A 19,826-nucleotide genomic window follows, 5' to 3' on the forward strand; every position below is an offset into this window, starting at 1 on the left:
TACTGTGTTTCATCAATGATTAGTATGCCTGTATGCCTTCATCATAAATATGTGGAACCACATCATGGGTAGACCTGTGATTGCTGTCAGCCCTTCAAGTCTGAACAGTTCAATAAACAGGCATGGCAGAGATTCTAGGAGGGCTTTTTATTGTAAAGCTAGTATAATAGAATCTTGAAAGCCTCTTTAAGTTTCTCTCTGTCCCATCTTGTACTAAACAAAATGAAGGCAGAATGATTTTGAGTTTTTTTTCTCATACTTTCCTTTCTCAAGACTGCATCATCTTTTCTGCAAGTCCTCCCTTAATGGCTCATGCATTCCTTTCTTCTTTCTGAGATCAGCTCTACTTACTTTACAGACATAGGCAAATGTAAATAGAACTATTTCTTAAAATTTGAAAGAGTTAATATGGCATTTGCAAAATTAATGCAATACATGCAATGATTAAAAAAGAAAAAAAGACCCTCAGCATCTATTGGCTACATTTCCGTAACATAAGTTTTAATCAAATTAAAGTTTGTTTGTTTGTTTATTTGGTGACTTTGCAGGCATCCAGCATATCTGGCAGTTTATGATTCAGTGTATTAGGTGAACCCAGAAAATGGGTTAATTTAGTAACCAAGTTAAGTGTATGAAGTGAACAAAATCCTCAACTTTTAATAATGTCTGATGTTCCTGCATTTTTCCAAGGATATCTGCAGGGGAGTGGAAATTGTTTAAGATAATAAATAAATTGGTACTTTAAAAGCCAACCAGGCTGCCTAGATGTCTAATTTGCATATAGATTACAATGTCCTTTAGACTTATAGCTAGTTTGCCTGCTAGTTTCACTGCAATCATTTGCTTTGTTTTGTTTTGATATCAGTATATGAATTAGTAAACTGCTTTCATAGAAATAAACTTCAGAGACTCTTTTAATATGACTTGAAAAGAGAAAATGGGTGTCACCTTTAAAACGTTTGCACTGGCAGAGTAAACAGCTGTCCTTTTTTACAAATCCGATGCTGAAGTGGAAGTCCTGCCTTTGTCATGCAGTTAAGAAAAGTAATTTGGCTTATTTTAAAAGTAATAATCATCAGGGTTCTTAAGACAATACTTTGTGTTATTATATCATAAGTAAATTCAGCAGTCCTGATCTAGCTCAGTGGAAGTTTTGAGTTTACTCTGTTTTCTGCTTATGGAAATTATCTAAAGTCAATTTGCTTTTCAGATATATGATGGGAAAGATAATACAGCACACTTGCTGGGTGCATTTACTGGAGCTTCTCTAAGAGGACTGACGCTGAGTAGTACTTCAAATCATCTTTGGCTTGAGTTTAATTCAGATTCTGAGGGAACAGATGAAGGGTTCCAGCTCGTATATACCAGTAAGTATTTCAGAAAGTAAAATAAAGGATTGGATAAGAAATGATCCTGACCTTTATTTTACTTGATGAAAACAGTGCACTACAAGTAAATCAGAAATAATGCTGAATGGATAATGTTAGAGATAGTTGCATAATATGTCATTCAAATGTATGCCCAACCCAATATATATTGACTGCTAATAGTAAATATGTAGTACCTTGCTGCTAATGAAGGTAAGCCATATGGAATTGGATGGTTAAAATGTCTGGCTTGGGATAAAGGAGCCTCTTTAGAGTTTATCAACAGCAGCTCATCCTTTGCTCATCAACCCAAAAGATTATGGTACTTACGTAGTCACAAGAAGCAAACATTTGCATTAAACAGCTTACTTTTAAACCCCAATCTATGCTTTGGAGGAAAAAAAAAAAAATCCTGTCTTGGAAACATTGTTGATTGTGCTCTTCCCACAGGTTTTGAACTTTCTCACTGTGAGGATCCAGGTGTGCCACAATTTGGATACAAAATCAGTGATCAAGGCCATTTTGCTGGCAGCACTATCATTTATGGATGCAACCCTGGTTATACTCTCCATGGGAGTAGTCTTTTGAAATGCATGACAGGAGAAAGGAGAGCGTGGGATTATCCCCTGCCATCTTGTATTGGTAATCAATTTCTTGTTACCAGAAATGTATATCTGTCACTTTGCAAAGGAGAGAGAAAATAGTACTTTTATTTTTATTCTTTCTCATACAGAGAGACCCATATTGTGTCACAGTTTTTCTTTTCTTACAACAATCTTATGATACAGATTATGCTGAAGGATGATAATGAATTGAGTTCCAACTGACCTTTATGACTAAGAAGACATTTAAATCAGGGTCTTTCCTGGGACTTTTACTGACAAACTATCATAACTATACAGTAAAAACACATTACATAAGTATACACACACACACACATTTAAAAGTATGGAGGAGATTCTGAAAATAGTTGTGCTAGAACATTCACTCATCTCTTCTCTTTTTCATTCCTTTTTAAACAATTGAAGGTGTTGGATGATTATATAAACAGTTAGAGGGGTTGGATTATATTTTCTTTTCACCTATTGGTCCTAATCCATACTGGAAATGGAGCAGGACGACATATAGTTTGCATACTACAGGTAGTCCCCACTTACCGACCGCAATTGGGACTGGCAACTCTGTCGCTAAGCATAGTGGTTGATGTGAAAAATCATGTGACTGCACCAAACATAGGTTAGTTCAGGCTGTGGTCATTAAGCGAATCTCCACAGGTTAAGCATGACATCACAAGTCCTTGACTTGTGACTTCCTGCTGGCTTCCCCATTGACTTTGCTTGTTGGAAGCCAGCTGTGAAAGTTGCAAATGGCAAACATGTGACCATGGGACAGTACAACCATCATAAATATGTACTGGTTGTGAAGCACCCAAATCACAATCACATGACCGCAGGGATGTTGCAATAACTACAAGTTCAAAGACCAGTCATAAACCTACTTTTTCAGTGCCATTGTAACTTTGAACAGTTGCTGAACAAGGCAGTTGGTAAGTGAGGACTACCTGTATTTAGTTTAAACGTAAGATGGTGTTATAATAGGGTTGGGATAAAACTCTTCTTATTCTACATGCTTTAGCTGCTGCAGCAACCTGTGTAACCAGGCATCAATGACATCGACTTGGTGGGTTTCAGCAAACTTTCTTAATATCTTATTTATCTACCTAAATATCTATTTGATGTATGGTATGACAGAGATATCAAGTGCCACACATGGATCTTATTTATTTAAGCCTTCACTTACTATCTGAAAATATAGACAACCAAATTGAAGTTTTCCCATTTTTTCTCCCTGCCCTTGTATTATGCCAGTATCTTAAAAGTATAAAATTTAAACCTTAGCAAAACTTCAATTTGACTGATTCTGGGGTTTGTTTCTAACAAGTTTAGTTAGCTAGCTGTTCCACCAAAGCCTTGGGTGCTGGGGTGAGAGATCTAGAGGAGAGGATTATCAGCATTTCAACACTTTTCCTAGTTCTAGGCTTCATCAGATAAAAATTCTAGAGGTAAATTTCAAGGGAGAATTGATTTTATCTCACTTTTGAATGATAAATGCTCCACAGTGGATTATGAGTTTTCAGCGTTCAGAAAGGAAATGCAGAGGCACATTCTGCCTTCCATAGGATTCAAAATATTTTGCCATCTGCTTTGGCCACTGAGCTTTTCTTAGCTCAAAAGCCTTGACCTTTTCCTGTCTTCTCTTTTAATGATGCTGTACTCACACAAAACATTCAAACAATTAGGAATTCAAACTCTTGTTCTGAATACTCTATCAACAATAGTATTATTTGAGACTGCCTGTATCAGAAATTGGACTCTACTGTTTGTTTGTTTGGTTATTTATACAATAGAGTCACCCATCTGACCAGCAGCAACTCTGGGTGGCATTAAAAATTGAGTTGATAAATTATGAATTGAATTCCCAGTTTCTTACTTTAGTTACTTTATTACTTTAGTTAAGAAAATATTTGCTATATACATAGATAAGAAATGATATTCCACATACATAGACAGAAGACAACTGTCAGTAGATGTTTTATCAGAAATAATGACCAGTTTCTACTTTGTTTTCACCAGCTGAATGTGGAGGTCGTTTTAAAGGAGAATCTTCAGGAAGAATCTTGTCCCCAGGCTATCCTTTTCCTTATGATAATAATCTGCGTTGCATGTGGATGATTGAAGTAGATCCAGGAAACATTGTCAGGTACTCCAGTATGATCTTAGTTTGTAGCAAAGATTTATTTATTTTTTATTTATTTGTAATTAGACATGAATCATGGGTATTTTTTACAGCCTCCAGTTTCTTGCATTTGATACTGAAGCCTCACATGATATTCTCCGTGTTTGGGATGGTCCACCTGAAAATGACATGCTGCTGAAAGAAATTAGTGGCTCTCTTATTCCAGAAGGCATTCACAGCACTCTCAACATAGTGACAATACAATTTGACACAGACTTCTATATCAGCAAATCTGGGTTTGCCATTCAATTTTCAAGTAAGTTGATATACATATATATATATGGCTCAAAATAGTTCTTAATTGACTAGATTTTGAAACTGTTGTAAAAAGTCCTGCTAGGTTATAAATTAATTAGTCTATGGCTTCCTTCCTTCCTTCCTTCCTTCCTTCCTTCCTTCCTTCCTTCCTTCCTTCCTTCCTTCCTTCCTTCCTTCCTTCCTTCCTCCCTCTCTCTCCCTCTCTCTCCCTCTCTCTCTTACACATAAACATACTCATTATTATGTTACAATGAAAGGTAATCATATTTATGAACAAATGCATCATTTTTGCTTATGGAAATAGTTGGAGTATGTGATAAGCAACTAAATAACCATTATTTCTGTGAACTTTATGTTGTTCTTTATTTCTATTTAGACGTTACCTATAACTGGTGGTGACATTTAAATAAGTTAAGCAGGGATAGCTTGATTAATATCTTGATAAGAAACTACCAGATAGTACAAGAAATTTGAAAAACATCCAGAAAGCATCAGTAGCTAACCATTCCTTTATGGTTAAGAAGTTACTTGATTTTATCCATGTAAAAACCAGGAGCCAAGCTCAAATCAAGGAAAGCATTTACCTTTTTTACTTTTATATACAATATTTGAAGATTCTTCTTTTTAATTCCTACTTTTAAATTGATAATACCTCAAGGGCTAGTTCCAGAAAGTGTTCAGTATTGTTCATGTGCATCTTGGAAACATGATTTTTACAACTTAAGATTCAATCTATATGATGTCAGTGTATACATATGGAGTGGGAGAGTGGAAATAGTGAAAGTGGCCACTGTATTCCCTTTCTTTGGCTTTGACAGATGGTGTCTAAGCACAGGAATGAGTCCAGGTCATAGGTTTAAACACAATACATGTAATTTTAAAGCTGTTCCTACTTAACTCTTGGGTATATAGGACTTTGTGGCATCTAGACTGATACCTGGAAATGTATTAAAATCTACCCTTCGCTGGATGCTATCAGTGAGTAGAAGTAGTGTTAAATAATGAAGGAAGGATATTTCATTTTAAGTCATGCCACCTATTTTTCCCTTAGGAATGTTTACTTATTCATTTTTAGGTGTGGTATATCCCCAGATTGTGGTCAAAAACATCAAGATGCACCTATGATGGTGCAGTTGAAGGTTTTCCCAGTTTTGTGTGTAATACATTTGTGTTCATACCCTGTGTTCATCCCTGTTTAGATGCCAGGCAAGACCTGCTATAGATTGCTCAATTTTATCTTCATGAGTCTCATTAAGTGGCAGTTTCTGGTCAATGTTGTCTGGGCTAAGAAGCTAAGCAATATTAGACCTGGTTAGACCTTGGATGGAAGACTGCCAGCAACCTCGGGACTGTAGGGGAGCCTGGGAAATCTTTCACTTTGTTTTATCTTTGTTGTATTTTATATGCATATATACATATTTAAAATCTTATGTCTTCTATAGTATTCTGGGTTTTTTAAGGAATAATATAATATGCTGTTGTTAATTCATTTGATCAATATAAATCGACCAGAGAATTTGTTTTTAAATCTAGAACTATGTAGAAATATTTCAAATAAATGACACTCCAACTGCTGTTTAAACATGTATGAAGTATTTCCCTGCAATTTTTATAATTGCCATTTCCATTTCTCAGTTGAAGTTCTCATTGTATTGAACGGTTGTTCCAAAAGATCTAACAGATACACTAAACTTTAGATTTCAGTTTTACAAGGGAAAATGGGGTTCAGAAATTTATGATAACCATACAAAATGTTATATCTAAAAACAATGCTCATATGATATTGAATATGCCTTAAATTCAACCTTTGGGTTTAAACAAATTAGAAAAATCTCATTTTTTTTTTCACTTACTAAGTTTCTCCTGAAGTTTCTATGGACAACTTAAATCTATGGCTGGCAGCTTCTAAAATATTCTTCCTACTCATGTGGGGAATCTGTAATTTTATAGCATCTTTTGCTGTCAACATCAGTTTCTAAACTATAAGCCCTTCAATACAAAAACCAGTTATTTTGTTTTCTAATAAAGTCTGCTTTATTAAAAGCCTTAACGTAGCAGGCAGAGAACAATCATGAGGATTGCTTTTCTTGAACAATTTTTTTTTTTTTTTGGCTGCCTTCAAGTCAGTGTTAACTCCTGGCAATCGCCTGGATTAGTCCCTGCAGTTTTCTTGGCATGATTTCAGAAGTGGTTGCCCTTGCCTGGTTCCTAGGGCTGCAAGAGGGTGACTGGCCCAAGCTCACCCAGCTGGCTTCATGCCTGAGCAGGACTAGAACTCAGGATCTCCCAGTTTCTAGCCCAGTGCCTTAACCACTACCCCAAACTGGCTCTTTTCCTTGAACAAGGACACACCGCAGTTCCAGACAATTCAAAAGCTTTTGTTGGTGGTGCAAAATACAGTGGCTGCCTGACTGCTACTAAGGAAATGTGTCTTTGTGGAATTATACCTCTCTGCAGTGGCTGTCAATAGTCTTCCAGACTCAATTCAAAGTGTTGGTTATGAAGTGTACAGTTCTACGGCACTAGGAGATATCAGGAATTACCTTGCCAAACCCATCTAGTCCAAAATTTTATTTTTTATTTTTCTTTAGAAAATCTATGTCACTGCCCATCTAACATGCAAGGCTGCATATAACAAGCCTGACCATATAAATCATACCTATATTGGGCTTATTTATTACCCCAGCCCAATGCCTTAGTCTATACAATCTTCCCGAAGGCCAAGAAGGTCAGAGCCCTCCAGACTCAGGAGCAGAGTGGTCCATAGTGCAGGCCCTGCAACAGAGAAGGCGCAGCTCCTCAGTCCCAGAAGATGGCATTTTTAATAGATGGGTTCTGGAGCTGTCAGCCTTCCCAGGTAGACCAGTCAGGAAACATGACCAGATGAGCTAATTCTACTTTATTGTAAGGCTACATTAACAGAATCTTGCAAGTCTGAAAGTACAATTCTCCCGCTGTCGCCTTTACCTCTGAGAAATTAGGGAGGGTCTCTTGTGAGCCTCTTGCTCCGCCCACTATGCAGCTGTGGGCTATGTTCCCTCTTATCAGACTGTTCCCTAGGCAGCATCTCTTCGCCTGGAGACCAAGTGGAGCGGGTGGCCCGTTTTAAGTTTCTGGTTGTTACTATAAAGGAGGACTTGATCTGGGGCGCTCATATTGCAGCCTTGGTTAAGAGGGCCCAGCAGAGATTATACTACCTGAGACTTCTCAGGAAACAACAACTGAATGAAAAACTGCTGGTGACCTTCTACCGCTGTACCACTGAGAGCATTTTAACTTACTGCACCATGTATGGTTTGCTAACTACACAGTGGCAGATAGGAAAGCGCTCCAGAGGGTTACCATCATTGCCCAGAGGATCATTGGTTGCCCTCTCCCCTCTTTGGAAGAACTTTATAGTTCCTGCTGCCTTAAGAAGGCTCAAAACATTCTTAAGGATCCATCCCACCCGGGATATTCTTTCTTTGAACTATTACCATCTGGCAGACGGTACAGGATAATGAAAACAAGGACGAATAGGCTGAAGAATAGCTTCTATCTTAGAGCTGTAACTATACTGAATTCTATCGTACAGTGCAGTGCAGTATTAATGCAGCATCAGGGGTTGTGCAATATGGAATGTGAAGGTTGTGTTATATGTTTTATGTGTGATATGTGTTTTACAGTATGTGTTCTATGGTTTTTATATTTTTAAAGCTGCACGGGGGTGGCATTTAATTTTGTTGTACAAATAGTACAGTGACAATAAAGATTTCTATATTCTATTCTATTCTATTCTATTCTATTCTATTCTATTCTATTCTATTCTATTCTATTCTATTCTATTCTATTATGAGTTTTACATAATTAAAAGCTAATACATAATTAGAAAAGGTATACAAAGAAAAAAGAAGAAAGAGAAAAAGGGAAAATGGAAAAGAAAGGCATAGAAAGTGAATCCCCCCTCCTTCCAGACAATTATAAGCATTTACAGTAATTTAACACCTTCTCTGATATTACAGAAAAATAAACTCTTCTTCCCATTTCTCATCATTAATATATATATATATATATTAATCAATCAGTCTTACAGAGCAAAAGCATTAAGAGTACCAGTAATAATAAACCATATGTTTTAAACTTAAACTACTAAATATATTTTGCATCTTGACTTATCACTTTCTCTAATAAGTAAAACATAAAAAAAGTTATTCCCATAACCATGAATAATATAAATAATAGTAACATATATACATATATATTATATATATACATATATATATAAACTAGATCCAATAGGTCCCTTTTACATACTAACTCCTAACTTTCTCTAACAAATAGGAAAGAAAAGGAATAAAAGGAATAATAGGAAATAAAATATAGATATAGATATTCCCCTCTCACCCTTATGGGTGGCATGTCTCTTCCTCAAGCTCAGGTCCTCTACCAGAGGCCTGGGAGTTTGAGGGTTCACTGCAGGATCTTAGCGGTTCCTAGCACTGCACTCTTCTGCACAGAGAGCTCGGATGTTGTTCCTGGGATCTGTTGGAGACACTCTCCCAGCTTAGGAGTCACAACTCTGAGTGCTCCTACCACCACTGGGACCACTTTGGCCTTTATTTTCCACATCCTCTCCAGTTCCTCCTTCAGGCCCTGGTACTTCTCCAGCTTCTCATAATCCTTCTTCCTGAAGTTGCTGTCACTTGGCACTGCTACATCTATCACTACCGCTGTCTTCTGGTCTTTGTCTACTACCACGATGTCTAGTTGATTGGCTGGATCTGGACCTGGATGTCCCACAGGATCTTAGCCCTGATATTCTCCATGACCTTCTGTGGAATCTCCCATCTGGACTTGGGGGGGTTCTAGCCCATACACTGTGCAGATGTTCCTGTACACAATGCCAGCTACTTGGTTGTGCCGTTCAGTATATGCTGTTCCTGCCTTCTATCTTACACCCTGCCACTATGTGTTGGATTGTCTCTGAGGTCTCTTTGGACAATCTGCACCTTGGGTCCTGCCTAGTGTGGTAGACCCCTGCTTCTATGGATCTGGTGTTTAGTTGCCTGTTCTTGTGCTGCTATGATCAGTGCCTCAGTGCTGTCTTTTAGTCCAGCCCTTTCCAGCCACTGATAGGATTTCCCAATGTCAGCCACCTCAGCTTTCTGTTGATGGTACGTCCCATGCAGGGGCTTCTCTTACCATGGTACTTCCTCCACTTGAACTTCCTCCCATGTCTGCTGCTGCCTGAAGCATTCTCTCAGCAGCTCATCTTTGGGTGCCATCTTACTGATGTACTCCTGGATGCTCTGGGTTTCATCCAGAACAGTGGCTTTGACACTCATCAGACCCCACCCACCCTCTTTCTGGCTGGTGAACAGTCTCTGGGTGTTGGACTTGGGGTGGAAACCTCCGTACATTGTGAGGAGTGTCTAGGTCTTCACATCGGATGCCTCCATGTCCTCCTTTGGCCAGCTCAGTGTCCCAGCAGAGTATCTGATGACTGGCAGGGCATACGTGTTGATGGCATGGATCTTGTTCTTCCCATTAAGCTGGCTCTTCAGGGCCTGTCTTATCCTTTGGTGGTATTTGGATATTGCTGTCTTCCTTGCCTCTTCATCATGGTTCCTATGTGACTGTGGGATACCAAGCTGGTCTGTATGTCTGCTATGTGGCCCACTGGTAGTTCCACTCCATCGATCTTAACTACCTTCCCTCTCTTTACTATCATCCTGCCACACTTCTCCAGTCTGAATGACATCCCAATGTCCTCACAGTAGATCCGGGTCAGGTGGATCAGTGAGTTGATGTCTCATTCACTCTTAGCATACAACTTGATGTCATCCATGCAGAGGAGATGGCTGATGGTGATTCCACTCTTGAACTTGTACCTGTATCAAGTCCTTATGATTATTTGGCTGAGGGGGTTTAAGCCTATGCAGAATAGCAGCGGGGACAGTGCATCATCTTGGTATATGCCACACTTGATGGCCACTTGTGCGAGCTGTCTTGAGTTGACTTCCAGTGTTGTCTTCCACAGTCCCACTGAGTTCTTGAGGAAAGTCCTTAGTGTCCTGTTGACTTTGTATAGTGCCAGGCACTCACAGATCCATGTGTGTGGCATTGAGTCATAGGCTTTCCTGTAGTCAATCCAGGCTGTGCTCAGATTGGTCTGCCTAGACCTTCAGTCTTGGACAACTGCTCTATCAATGAGCAAGTGGTGTTTTGAGCCTCTGGTGTTGTTCCCCATGCCCTTCTGAGCTGTTGTCATGTACTGGCCCATATGGTCTTATAGCTTGGCAGCTAGGATGCCTAATAGAATTTTCCATGTTGTGGGGAGGCAGGTTATTGGCTGGTAGTTGGACCATGCTGTTCCCTTGTGGAGGTCTTTCATGATCAGCACTGTCCTTTCTTGTATTAGCCAGTCTGGGTGGCAGCCTGCTGCTAGCAGCTGGTTCATCTGTGCTGCTAGGTGTTCCTGCACTGCTGTTAGTTTCTTTAGCCAGTAGGTGTGGATCATGTCTGGGCCAGGTGCTGTCCAGCTCTTTCTTGACTTGCTGTTGAATGTCTGCTACTGTGATGGTGACTGGTTCTTGTTCTGGGAGATTTCTGTGGTCTGCTTTCAGGTCCTGTAGCCACTTTGCACTGGTGTTATGCATCTTCTCTTTCTCCCATAAGTTCTTCCAGTACTATTCAGTTTCTGCTGCCGGTGGCTCAGCTGTTGCTGTGTGGTTGCACTGCAGTTGGGAGTATACTTTGGATGGTTCTTTGGGGAACAGGGCATTTATCTTCTTGGCCTCTGCTTCTCTAGTGTATCTCCTTAGCCTGGCAGCCAGTGCTGTGAGCCTTTGTTTAGCAGTGTCTAGGGCTTCAGTTGGAGTCAGGCCCATATATTTTTTCAATAGCTAGGTCTTATCCTTAATCTCCACACCCTTCTATAGTTCCACCAGCTGAATGACCTCTCTCCGAGTTTCCTTGATCTTAGCCTCCAATCTCATTTTCCGGGGGTGTGTGTGTGTGTGTGTATGTACTGCTGTTCTTCTTGACTGTGTAGCCAAGCATTTCCAGGATTACAGCGGCTGTGGCTTATACCAGTTCATTTGTTTGAGTTATGGCAGTAGTAGGGATTGTCTGGAGGGCTTCATTGACATCTTCTAGCATACTATTTGATGGTACTTCTCCACTGAGCCTTGGTAGTCGGACTTGAGGGTTGACCGTAGCTAGTCTTACAGTCTTTTAGTCCTTACAGTCTTACAGTCCTGGTCAGAAAAAAGATTCCAATAACAAGAACCCAAATTCAAAACTTACACAATTTAACCGTGGTTACTTAAATCCTCTTTGAATACCTTTTTCTTCTTTTTAAGAGGCTTGATCTTCAGTAACCTCTTCAAATAAAGTCCCACATAGAGATTTCTTATCATTTTCTCCCTGTCTGTTTTCAGAAGCAACTTCAGAGATTTAATACTTCCCTTCTGTTGATCCAAAGTAAAATAATTCTCCAACTCACTCTTCTGATTTGTAATCTGGATATCCCTTTTAATTGTTAAAACATTAGCCAGCAAAGTTTGTATATCTATTACAAGTTCTTTCTCCATATAACTCTTCTAGTCAAACATCTTCAAGCCCATTTTCCTATCCATAACATCTTTTTCCATATCTTCCTTATCTCTGGCATTTCTTTAAAGCACATTTTAAACTCATTATTCAAATCATCCTCAGCTTCTGTTTTATCCAACAGAATCTTTTCTTCTTCTGTAACGTCTGTTAGATCCAATTTTAAAAATAAGTCCTGAACACATTGTTCCCAAACAGATTTAAATTCTTCTATAGCAAGGCAATGTCCCTCCACTAAGTTAGAATGCATCTTTTCTTTTAATTGTTCTCTGGTTCCCTCTAGTTAACCTTCAAAACCCAGTCTTATCTTTTGCTTATTTCCAGAGCCAAAACTTTCCCACAATAGGTTTTCTTACAATTAAATCCAAAATCATCTGCTGTATTTTTATAAAATTTAAAACAGTCCATTAAAAAAACAAACAAACCCTATTCTTTCCATACATCTGGCCCCTTAACTGTCCCCAGTCAGGATTCTTAACCCCCTTTCACTGTTTCCAAAAGTTATGATTTTTCTTTTTAATCTTTAAACTTACTTCAATCTTCTTTCTTCCAGGATAGAAGGAAATTCTCCCAGTGTACGGTAACTTGCCTTTCAGGAGGTTTTTAATTTCCAAGTAAATCAGTAATAAGTAATTTCTAATGGTAATTAAAAGAAGAAGTGAAAGTAAGTCTAGTGTCTCTTTGGAGGAACCAAACCGCGGCTTGGGCTCAATGTTTCCCGCAACTCCCAGAGCACTCTGGGGGTTGCTAAATGCAATTTCCTCACAGGGAGTCTCTGTAAGGAGTACTTGTGGGTGATCCAGTCATCTCCTTTGTCCAGAGATGGTTCCAAAGAGCCAGACCTTTCGCGAACTCCTCTAAACTGCTGTGGTTGTTGGCTCCACGTAAATGGAGCTGTCCTCAATCCATCATTACTCCTCCAGAACTTCACAGGAGCATACCCTCTTGTAGGATCTGGTAGGACAGGCAGAGACCCCCAAACATAGGTAGTCCCAGAAGTAGCCTGCCTCTGTCACATACAGGACTTTAAATGGGACAACCAGCACCTTGAATTGCACCTGGAAGCATAGCAGTGGTGTAACACAAGCAAATCTTGATGTACCCCGAATAGTGTGTACTGCTGCATTGAGAGAGGGCCTGCTGTAACTTGTAGTGGAGGGGTCTGGAACTAGACATATTTTCTCAGTAGTAGCCCTTATATTGTGGAAGACACTATCCCTAATGTGTGATTGGCTCTTACCCTTCTCTCATTTAAGAAAGCCCTTAAACTCATCCTGCTTCAGTAGGTCTTTGGACCCTAGGATAAGTGGGAATATCCACCTATGATGATAATGATGTGTGGAATTACTGTATTGTTTTACTCTGAGATATTTTGTTTTTGGTTTGCTCATATACACCACCCAGAGCTGGCCATCTTGGGGCAGTCTATACATGTTGTAAAATAAAATGAATTAAATCATGCCAGGCTTGTTAATTAGATTTTGGCAAATCCTCCAAATCATACAAGCTGACATGGAACAGTTTATTGTATCTAAGATTGAAATTAGCATTTTCAAGATAAAGTTAGTTGATATATGAGTCTTTCATATGATCTAATTTATTCCAGATTCTCAGATTTCTTTTTTATGAAACAAAACTGCATTTTATGAAACTTCAAAAAAGGGCTTTCTTTCTCTGGCCCAAATGCAGAATCTTAATATCAAAGAGCAAGGCTACTCTTCCACAATTTCTCTTTATCTTTCTTATTAATCCACTCCCTTTTGTTAATCCTTTCTCTTTCATTAAGTTTTTTTAAAGTTAACATTTGATCCAATGGTAATGCAAAATGCTCACTATGTTGCCAGAGTAAAAACTGGCATGATTCAGTAGCTTTGATTGTTGACATTCAAACTTCTTTGAAGAGTTAGATTACTGAATTTGTCTTCCCTATCTCATTAGAGACACAAAGAAATATATTGCTTGGGATACTTCTGAACCAAACTGTGTAGCAGTTTTGTACCAATCAGGCATGTCCCAGGTCTGTGCTGCCAATACAATAAAATAGTTACAGCCTTTTAAAGGAAGCAAAATTAGCGGAAAACCCAATACAGGTTGAATAGATGTACTGATACATGACTAAATGTAGAATCTTTGTATGAAAGAAAAGCACGTTAGTGAAACCAAACTGCTACCACAGTAAAAACCTTTGACCCATGTGGAGAATTGGAAAAACATCTGGTCAAATCTATCAGGCTTTCATATGTTGTCCAATACATGACATCAAAACTATAATGACTCTATGAAGTTTCAGCATACTTGTACTTTTGATAACTCAATGTTGATATCTGTCTCCCAAATAATTAATTTGTGATGTTGACTACAAACTGTTTGTTGAGGATGCGCTAGTTAGACTACGACTCAGGGTGTCTGCAGGGCATGGTAAAAAAGTCAAGATTGTGGCCATGGTGGTGTGACTGAAGCTCTGCAATGCTCTAAAAAATGGGCAGAACATCAAGGCACCATCATGGCCACCATTTTGACTTTTTGACCACACTTTGTGGACACCCCTGCTGGGACTCATGCCACACATTGGGGGAACTATGATTTTTCCTGGCATAGTGGTGGACATCAGCAAAGATAACAAAACACTGGCTTCAGTAGTTGAGGGAGACAGTTCCAAACATATTCCTCACATTTGCCACTTTTGCAATGGTTAGAGTGGGATTCAGGAAATGTGGAAATCCTGGAATAATAATGGAAATGGATCAGACAAAGAGTAAATTAAGGGTTATATTCTTCTTGTGTTTCCTTGTTTGTGTATACATGATTGATGGAAAATGCTAGAGTAGAGTAAAATAGAATAGAACAGAACAGAACAGAACAGAACAGAACAAAATAGAATGTGTCATCATGACTGTAGATCTAAAATTTGAATTAGCAGATCTGCATGAGAATAATATGATATATATTTAGCAAATACTACACTATTGTTGTCTGAAGCCATATATTCCACTACTCTACTCTGAAAAGTAATTTAGGGTTGTCAACAGGTGAGTTTGTGTGTGTCTGCCAAAAAAGTTAGGATGGTGAATATAACCATGTGATTGCAGCTCTGCACCTGATCTTTCATGCACATAAAAGGGGTGGATCTTTGAACTGTTATGGTTGCAACCTTGACTTTTTTTTATTCTCCCCTATGGATCTTCTGGCTTAGTTTAAACTTTGCTTTTTTGCCTTGACTTTCTGCAGCCAATTTTACTTCTGTATTGAATAATGTTCATCATGCTTAGTCAGAAGTGTTCTGATAATACTGATTAGCCCTGGTAAAATTGATGAAAGGGATGAGGTTGTGTGTGTGTGTGTGGGGGGGAGTTAACAATCTAATGTAGTTAGCAAAAGAACACCTGTATTATACCTCATTTAAGTAAAATACATGTTATGCTATGGGCCATGTTGAAGACAACATTATTCAATGCTTGCGATGTTGGAAGAATTGACTAGAAAAATAGACTGAATGAACCACAGGGTAAATAATTTATTATTGCCTGAAATCCTTCGTAAAATCTATTTTTTTCTCCTGATGTTGACTAGGTTTCATCATTGACTACTACAAAACTACTAAAAAGTGATTTGGAAGGAGCAGAAAGAGGATGCATGCCTGTTTTCTCCACTGCAATGTTTTGTGTTCCTAATCTTATTGTACTTTGTAGTGGTATACCTTAATCAAAACATAACATCCTGAAAGTGTGATGTTTAGTTTGACTCTGAGATAAGAAGTTGCTCACAAGATTGCTGAAACTTTCCATCATGTTAGCTAGTAAATATGACATGGGGTGGAGGGTATGAAAATACAATACAATCATTCACTGAACAGGAAATGGTGCTGCATCTACAGGTAGAACATTTAAAGGGAAATTATTGAGAATTAGTCTTGGGAAATATATTTAATATTTCATTTTAATATCTGTGGAGGTGAATAAAGCAATGGATTCATGCAATCTCCTAATGGTATAAAGTTGGGAGTCATTGTTGAAACAGATAGTGCTGGGAGATTAGGCAGATAGAACTTCACAGAATACAGTAATTGAAAAAGGGATAAAATTTCATCATACAAAGTACTTTAAAAAAGCATTTGGAGACTTAATTGAACTTTTTTTCTCTCAGTCTGTAATTGTATTTTGGAGACGGTCGAAGTATAGGAGACCTTGGGATTTATCCATCATAGAATGATGAAGCATGAATGTGAAGTAGCTACAAGCAAAGTAAACATTATTCTGCAGTATATTAAATGAGCAATTCCAGTAAATGCAAGAAAATTTCAGTGGTACTCTGCAAAACATTTTGTATTTAGTTCTTTGTGCTGAATGGAAGAAGGGAGGGAGGATTATTTTAATAAGTTACAGCAGCTGTCATTATTACAGTCTGCAGTCAGGAATTCCATTCTCCAACAAAGGATATGTGTTGCTGCATTAAAACTACAAATTAATCTAAAGAGATTTTTAAAACTGTTGCCTAATTTAAAAAGACAAGCAAATGTAAAAAAACTGAGTCAGAAACAGTATACAGCACAGAGAATAGATACTGTATAATAAATGAACAACAAAAGCATCATGCAAAAAGAAGACTTAAGGACTGGGCCATTGGGGATTTGATCTCACCTGGAAATGCCTGAGTTGCTGCCTTGGCAAAATATGCTGGAATTTTAAATGTCCAATAAAGCATGACATGTAAACTCAGAAAGTATGTGTAAACTTGTGGCTCCTCAGTTAAAGATTGTGGTCAACAAGGGATATTCAGCCATGAATAGTCTATTATTATGGCCCAGTTTCCATTATTAGTCCAAGGAGGAGAGTCCCCCTGCATACATAAAAGGGATTTTCTTTTTAAAAATAATCTTAAATATAATCAGTTACGGAATTTTATAGCGCAGAGCTGTAATAAACATGGTTCAAACAAGGAATCCCCTATTTAACTAAGAAGATGCACAAGCCATATTTTTATTATATGTTATGAAAACTGTATATTTTTGTTTGTACTCTTCAGAAAACCTTCTCCAAAGATAGCTTGTAAAGAAATAGTTGAAATATCAGAGGAAGAGAAGACATTTGAAAGTGGGAGAAAGCAGGTCAAATGACTATTTGTGTTTACAGGTTAATAGTCCTTTCCCATCCCCAACTAAAGGCAGAGGGGATGGTCAAACCCAGAGGGAGAAATGAAGCGAAAGAGGAGCTTTTCAATTTTAAAATAAAATAAAATAAAATAAAATAAAATAAAATAAAATAAAATAAAATAACTGCAGAAGAGAAAGTACTAAGAGAATTGGCAATCTTTTTTTTTTTTAATGTTAATTATATATTTAATGCTATCTATGCCAATCTTCCATCAAGATATTCTTAGTGTAGTGGGCATTGAAGCATAGCAGTTGTACACACTTATACAATAATGTTTTGTTTTATATGTATATGCATATGTGCATATAAATTAAAGCATTATTTTATATTAAAGCAAGAGGGTAAGAACTATAGTTAAATCTAACAATTACTAACAGTGATGACTTAAATAAAATGTGTTCATGGTTGGTGAAAACTTTGCAGTGAAGCAATGGATCAAACCTTTATTAGAAGAGAAGAGAACGCAGGAGCAGTGATTTTTGAAAAGGGTAAGTCAGCTTATCTTAGCCACTAGTGGAGGCTAAGAAATGAGAAGGATCACTTCCATTTCATCAAAAGAAACAGCATTAGGTCAATAATGAGGTGTCAATGGAAGAATTTGTGCATATTTAATAGAAACAAGATTCACTACTTCTGTTATATGTTAAACAACTGATGATTGAGTAGTACATATATTTATGCCTAATGTAGGAATAGTGAAGGTGAATGCTCCAGTAATGGCATATGAAATCCAAAAGAAAATTAAGGCATTCTCCTTAAACCTGAGTTCAATTTGTATAATAAAAATATATGCATTTTATTAAAAATTTTAAAGACAACTTAAAAACCAAAACTAATACAGAATAAAGAAAAAAAGAAAAGAACAAAGATAAAAGTGCAGAAAGAAAAGATAAAATGAAACCGAAAGAAGATTCCAATCTCCTTTGCAGCAAATATACAATGTTATCTCTCACTTTATGATTACAAAAAAGCTCAATTTTTCTCTGATCCATATTTTTCCTAATCATCAAAACCACAAGTCATAAGTGCATTTTTCCCCCTTCTGTTTCATGCAAAAAGTCTAAAAGGGGTTTCCAGTCAGCCATAAATGTAGATATTGTTTTTTCTTTAATCAAGGAAGTCAATTTAGTCATCTCTGCTAATTCCACCATCTTCACCAACCATTCCTCCATTGTGGGTAATGTCAAACTTTTCCACTTTTGAGCATATCATAATCTCACTGCAGTTGTCATATATAAAAACAAAGTTCCATGGCTTTTTTCCAGCTGTCTGTCCATTAATCTCCCCAAAAAAGCCTCTGGTTTCAATTGTACATTAGTCTTTAAAATTTTTATTTATTTATTTAGTTATCAAATTTATATGCCGCCCATCTCACTATATAAGTGACCCTAGGTAGCTTACAAAAAAAATAAATGTTTTGAATTAGTGTATTTATTTGTGCCCATTTTTGGGAGGGGGGTGGGGTTACACATCCACCAAACATGATAAAATGTCCATGTTGTTTACATTTTCAACAGAGATTCAAAGCATCTTTATACATTCTAGACAATTTCTCTGGTGACATATACCAATGATACATCATTTTTAAAAAAAATCTCTTTAAGGTTAGAACATAAGCCCAGAGTTGTTTGTTTTGTAAGATGGGCAGCTATAAATAAATAATACATAAATAAATAAAGTGAAATTCAATCCTTTCAACCATATATTTTCCCACTGATCCATTTGTATATTGCAGGCAAAAGTTTTAGCCCATTTTATCATACATTCAACAATATGGAAGTGTTTTTTTCACTGACTTTGCTCTCTCTTGCTCTGTCTGTCTGTCTCTCTCTCTCTCTCTTGTTTGACTGTCCAAGAGTTTACTTATGGTCTCCCTAGAATTTCTTGATTTGGGATTTTTTATCCAAACACCAACTAGATCCAACCCTGTTTAGCTTTTCAAGATCAGTCAAGGTTAGCTAGGTGGACAAGATTTAGACTGATTTTTAAAATCAAGGAAGTCATTTAAATTAAATGAGTTAACAGTTCAATATATATATATATATATATATATATATATATATATGCATGTATGTATGTATGTATGTATATCTTGTTATATTAATAAATGTATATCTTGTTGAAATACCTTTAACAAATACCTGAGGCTAGACAGAGCAACACAGAACTCTGTTTAAATATTGTAAGAGCAAATGAAAGATATTCCGTTCTAAATCAGTTAATTCCTTCCCAGGACTAGTTCAATGATGTTCAGTGCGTTCTGAGGAAGTTTTAATTATATTAATATCCAAGGCAAGTTCTTGTTCTGGGAAGGACACAAAAGAGATTTTTGCAGTTCTGAATGTTCATGTCCCTAGTTCAGTGAAAGCAACCTTAGGACAAACCATGTCTTCCCGCTGTGCAGGATTAGTACACATCTCCTTACAATAATGGAGAATGTGTTTTTAAAATAGCCTGCTGGTGGCTGGTGCGACAACTGTTATTTCATTGATCCTTTATCTGAGGCCTTTAGTAACCTCATAAACAGTGAAAGAAACAGTTTGACATCTGTTTGTTTATTTGTTAACTTTGGCATTTTCCTGTTTAAACAAACAAACAAACACGCCAACAACTGGCTGAAGGCTAAAACCTATTCTGTCAGTATTGGCAGATCCAAAAGGTT

At 37.5% G+C, this 19,826-nt stretch overlaps 1 protein-coding gene across 2 annotated transcripts in view; it reads left to right on the forward strand.

Moving 5' to 3' along the window:
* Positions 1-19,826, forward strand: part of CSMD3 (CUB and Sushi multiple domains 3) — a 623,909-nt gene that overhangs the window by 401,711 nt on the left and 202,372 nt on the right. For both annotated transcript variants that reach the window (XM_088149036.1, XM_088149037.1), the window contains 4 exons: positions 1,211-1,367; positions 1,818-2,009; positions 4,001-4,127; positions 4,217-4,419. In XM_088149036.1, the coding sequence (XP_088005162.1) occupies positions 1,211-1,367; positions 1,818-2,009; positions 4,001-4,127; positions 4,217-4,419 (679 nt within the window). The remainder of the gene's footprint in view (positions 1-1,210; positions 1,368-1,817; positions 2,010-4,000; positions 4,128-4,216; positions 4,420-19,826) is intronic.

This window comes from Python bivittatus, unplaced genomic scaffold (genome assembly GCF_059951505.1).
Source record: "Python bivittatus isolate LINGU-HERP-01145 unplaced genomic scaffold, Pbiv_v1 ctg000590_np1212, whole genome shotgun sequence".
In the NCBI taxonomy this organism is placed as follows: domain Eukaryota; kingdom Metazoa; phylum Chordata; class Lepidosauria; order Squamata; family Pythonidae; genus Python; species Python bivittatus.